We start from the raw sequence: 4,853 nt of genomic DNA, 5'->3' as shown, positions 1-4,853 counted from the left end.
ATTTTTTGCAACTTTATGCTAATTCAAATTATTTGAAAGTGGGTTTGATTGAGCTACGTGCTAGCACTTCCCTATCATCTATATACATTGTTTGGGTTATATGTTTTGTAGAGTAAATGAGAAAATATTTAAAATTATAGAGGCTCAGCTTTTCCTAAACCGGATCTGCCTTGTGTAACTGGAATGCCCGGTATTACGGGTGCTGTACCTGAGCCAGGCACAATGTATGCATAGACGATAAAAAATATACGAAATGACCGAGGGGGTATCTCCCGGGGCATGGCGGGCCCTGTCTGATACAAATTCATAATATTTCGAACGTCCGGGACCCCCACTATGTACGGACTGAGAGGTCAAGACATGGCTACATTATTTTGACACCGTCGGGCAATGCACCCACGAACACGATAGGAGTAGATGATGCAACTAGATGATGAAAGTAGATCTATTAAGGGCATGACTAGCACTCAGTTCTATCGCGCAGATCCGGATGACTTGTAGTAAAGAGCGACTGTTTATTAATGAGGGACAAATGCTACGACCTTAACGCTATCGCCGGAGCACTACTAGCAGCATCTGGGCTCTCATGCTCGGGAGGCTCCCGACCAACCATCATGGCGTACGTAATCATGGGCCTTCATAATCAGCCGGCAACCTCTTCCTCTCCGCGTAAAGCGAGTCCATCGTAATCGACACGATCGAGCTGATCGACCAACCTGATCAACAAGTTCATGGGTTCATTCACTTCGACTGTGGTCTGTTTGCAATTGCAGAAAAGGAAGGGTTCGCTGGACGGTGCGTGCAGAGGCAAAGAGCCGCAGCTCAGTCTTCAGCTTTGCAGCGGAAAGCACTTCCTTTGGAGGCTGAGCGGAACAGTCGACGCGTCTCGCGCTCCGTCAGAGTATGTGTGTCCGTGTGTCTCTCTGTGTCGGTATATGTGTATGGTGGAGGTGGGGAGGGGGGCACTCGACTGATAGTATCTCTGCTGCGTGCCTAGACTTGAGCGAGCGATGGCACTAAACCAGCGTCTTGGCGTCTTTAAATTCGACTCCGCCTGTCTTCTGTTCGCTATGGCTTCTTCGTTGGGTACATGTTTCCTCTACTAGATATATTACCAGTTTAACGTATCGGTAGCTGGAAGGTAGTCGTGATACGTGGGGGTTACACAAAATCAACCGGTCTCGTTTCATACAAAGAGCCTGTTGTAGGAACCAATTCCGTTACATTTAGTGGTCTCGTCAGAAGGGTATGATTAGTATACAATTTCAAGTACTCTCCAGGAGGGGTAGTATAGGCAATGCGTATAGGAGGTAGGAAGCTAGTAGCATGTAAAAAAAAACTCAATCAACCTCACTTTTAAATTTCCATTCATCTGCTCACATTGACGGCAAGTCTCGTTCGCAAACTTTTAATTGGTTATAAATCCAATCTACGCCGACATCATCGACAATCTCGTGGAAGACAGCTACTTCCACTGAGAGTTCAACATGCGGATGAAGCTTGCCCGCTGGATCTGTTTTAAAATCATCCAAATTCATGAGCGCGGGTCCAAAAACGGCTAGATCCACTGTGGACTCCTATTTGATTGCTTCCTATCGAGCATATCCAAGGCACTTACTCAAGTGAGGACTTCGTCGTGGAATCCTTCTATACACGAATGACATAGCATCCGTATATTTCTTCAAGTTTTACACGCGGCAGCCTGAAAAACTGGTAACTAGAGAATTTGGTTGGTAGCACCTGCAGCCACAGCTCCGGAGATAGTGATGTACAAGAAAGGCAAGGAAGTTACAGAAATATTATTTTTTATTAACTCATTGTGCAAACCAATTGTAAAAAAACTAGTAGGCTTACCGGACAAATTCTTGCCTAATTACTTGGAGCCATAAATGCTGTGAAATGCAGCGTTAGCAAAGCAAACTATTTTCCATCTATTGCTGATGCATACATGCCAAAGCAAATCGTTTTGTACTTACACGTGAGTAGCTGAACGTCACATTTTGCTTGGCACACCCGCGTGGCACGCTGACGTCCCTATCTCCAAAACTATTATTTGTTGCTTGTTAAACCTTTGTAACTAGGTCATTAAACGCTAGTGAGACGGTGCACAATAATGGCCTCGTAAGAAATAGTAGGCTTGAAAAACAAATGCGAGATCATTTCAAAGTCTAGTTTGCGATCAGCAAGCTTAATTCCGCAATTACCAGAGAATCAGTGCTGGAACATCCTATTTTAAGTCGTGACTTACGATTTATACAAGTTTTTGTATTGATGTGTCTCGTCCATGTCAAGATTATCTACCTTCACGCTATAAACTCCCAAAGGTTTTTGATATCAAAGTTGTATGAGTTACGACATTGATTAATTTGAAATGTCAAAAGTTATGCCTGATGACCAGAAGCTACCTGCGCTCGCTCCCCCTTCGTAGCAGTCGCCGCAGGTGTGCACTTGGACAACGTGCACCGCTCCTGAGCTTGAATATTACGAACCTTGCTCTCGATGCTCTGCTTTAGGTCTTCGTGAGGGATGGCCCTTCCAGTTTCTGAGGTCATCATTCCAAGACCTGGGTATCGAGTGAAACCGGTAGATCGACTTCTGCCCTTCGATCATCACCGAATCAGTGGCTTCATGTGCAGCTTTCATCGCGTTTCGGAGCGTTAGGAAGAACTCGATCGAGTTGGAGCCTCCGGGTTCTTTGCCTGCATGAGATAGTGCTGGATTAAGTACGGGTCACCGTGAACACCGCTCGTCATACTCCTAACAAATGAACTTGAAGATCTCGTAGGAAGTCGTAAGGATATTGGCGAGCTGGACATGAGTGTTGTCCGTGGTCTTCATCAAGAAGGTTTCCGTCTTGACCTATTGACGGCGACGCTCGCGCTGACTAAGCGGCTGAGGCTTCACTTTGCTCTAGCATTCTTGGCGACGGGTGAATGGGCGAATCGCACGTAAGTCTTTTCGCTTGATTGGTGTGTCACCGTTATCACCAGAGGCTTTGTCGGTGCCTTGAAATCTTCGCCACTTTCGTCGAAGTCTACCGCATCGGAGTCGACTTCTGCGCTATGGGCTGGCTTGTGCATGTCCATTGTAGGAAATGTCGCTCTCGCTTTCTTCACTCCCTCATTGGAGGTGTCGGCATAGTCCGGTATTTCATGTAGCCGAAGAGGTGTTTGCCATCGAAGGCTGCGCATACGGGAGTCTACCACGCATCGAAGTTTTCGACGCCAACGAATCGTGGAAATTCGTCGCTTGAGGCTTGGCTTGTGCTCATATCCGATGGCGAGATTAGCTAGTGATAGAAAAGAGCGTAGAGAGAGGAGTAGTGTTGAGGAAATGTCAAAAGACCAAGTGAGGTTCATTAGACTTAAGAAGCTACTGCCAGCTACGCACCAGCCAGTAGAGGCGACGAAGGTCCATTATAAGTATAATATGAGCGACCTATTAGATCAGATTATAATAAGTTCGAGAGTTTCTGTAGTGGGTAACCATAATGTTTAGAGACTACTTCAACACGAATATGGTGTAAATAAAAGTCATGGGCTTGGGACGGTGCGTGATTGACAAAAAAATGAACGTTTTAAGCAAAGTCTGAAACAAACGTAATGAAGCGGACACACGTGGAGTTTGAGGTGTGGCGGTGCGAAGTAGAAGCCTTATATGCACCTGTGTTGCGTGCCGACATACTCGATTGAAATCATTACCACCAGTTGTGCTGTTTTCTTATACCAGTCGTCCACACTATCCGCTGGATAACTGTTAAGTGTCAATTATCCGGCGAATACCGTAAAAGTCGGCTCCAGTGCGACAAACGGTTACAGTGCGACATCACCAAATGTAGGGTCGAAACCCCTTCTTCTAGAGTATGAAATGATTCTGTTGATTGGATCGCCAGTCAAACAAATAATAAAAGTATAAAATAGTACTGTAGAATAAACGATTTTTTGTGTAAGCAAACAAAAGCGCATTTCATTCATCAAAGCTTTCGTCTTCGATGTCCGAAGCATCATCGACAACAGCAGCTTCTGGCAGTGCGTGCAGGTACGTTGCAACGACATCGGACACATCTCTAGGACCTATAGGAAGCAGTTTTGTCTTTCAAAACCTTTTACAATGCTTTTTGCCTTGACCATGTCCCATGCTTTCGCTACCAAGAAAGATAGCATCACACGGCGTTCTGCTGTGTCAGCTGGGAAAGGATGGTCGGTATGATAATGCACGTAGAGGTCTCTAAAGTTTAACACACAAAGTATTATTCAAAATTAGTGAGCAAATAAAAATATTAAAAAACTTACTCGATCTTTTTTTTTGAAGGTCCGCATTACGCTGACATCCATTGGCTGACTTAGGGCAGTAACACCCGGTGGGATGTACTGAACCTGTGTCATGCACTCGGTCTCGAGCGTTTCGCGAATGCTTGCCATCTTGTGAGCTTTTGAGACTGTCCAAAAGCAGCATGCGGCACCCGGTGACACTTGACGCCAAATCTAATAATTTAAAAAAGAAAATCCTTAATTAGAAAAAATATATAAATCAATAATTGAGACAAATATACCTTTGAAATCCATTCCTCCATAATTGAATGGTCACACCAGGCTTTTTCTTGTACTGTGTGCTCCACCGACGTGCAACCAAAGGACTGCGATGTAACTTGACTAGCAACTCGTCACCCCGGTTTTCCCGCAACCACAATAAATTGCTTCAACTTTACTCCTGTTGCTGACGCGCACAAAAAAACGCTGCATCGCCCTGTGTTTTCGGCTGCGCCTTGAACGATGTCAATATTGCGTGTTCCACAGTAATCCACTGTTAATTTTCCGGGGTTGTCAATAAAGACAGCCGTCTGGTCCATGTTG

At 45.1% G+C, this 4,853-nt stretch overlaps 2 protein-coding genes across 2 annotated transcripts; both read right to left on the bottom strand.

Annotated features, from left to right (window-relative positions):
- Positions 1-2,381: 2,381 nt before the first annotated feature.
- On the bottom strand, positions 2,382-2,838 carry PPTG_21953 (hypothetical protein; the record flags this gene model as incomplete). The annotated part of the gene is made up of 3 exons (XM_008901121.1): positions 2,382-2,532; positions 2,582-2,699; positions 2,763-2,838. The coding sequence occupies 3 exons, from the start codon at positions 2,836-2,838 to the stop codon at positions 2,382-2,384; spliced, it is 345 nt and encodes a 114-aa protein (XP_008899369.1).
- A 62-nt stretch (positions 2,839-2,900) lies between these two features.
- PPTG_21952 (hypothetical protein) lies at positions 2,901-3,086 on the bottom strand (the record flags this gene model as incomplete). Its single annotated transcript, XM_008901120.1, has 1 exon — positions 2,901-3,086. One exon carries the CDS (start codon positions 3,084-3,086, stop codon positions 2,901-2,903), a length of 186 nt encoding a protein of 61 aa, XP_008899368.1.
- Between the last annotated feature and the right edge of the window lie 1,767 nt (positions 3,087-4,853).

This window comes from Phytophthora parasitica, assembly GCF_000247585.1.
Source record: "Phytophthora parasitica INRA-310 unplaced genomic scaffold supercont2.10, whole genome shotgun sequence".
In the NCBI taxonomy this organism is placed as follows: domain Eukaryota; phylum Oomycota; class Peronosporomycetes; order Peronosporales; family Peronosporaceae; genus Phytophthora; species Phytophthora nicotianae.
Note: the sequence above shows the minus strand (reverse complement) of the source record. Positions and strands in the feature narration are given on the sequence as shown.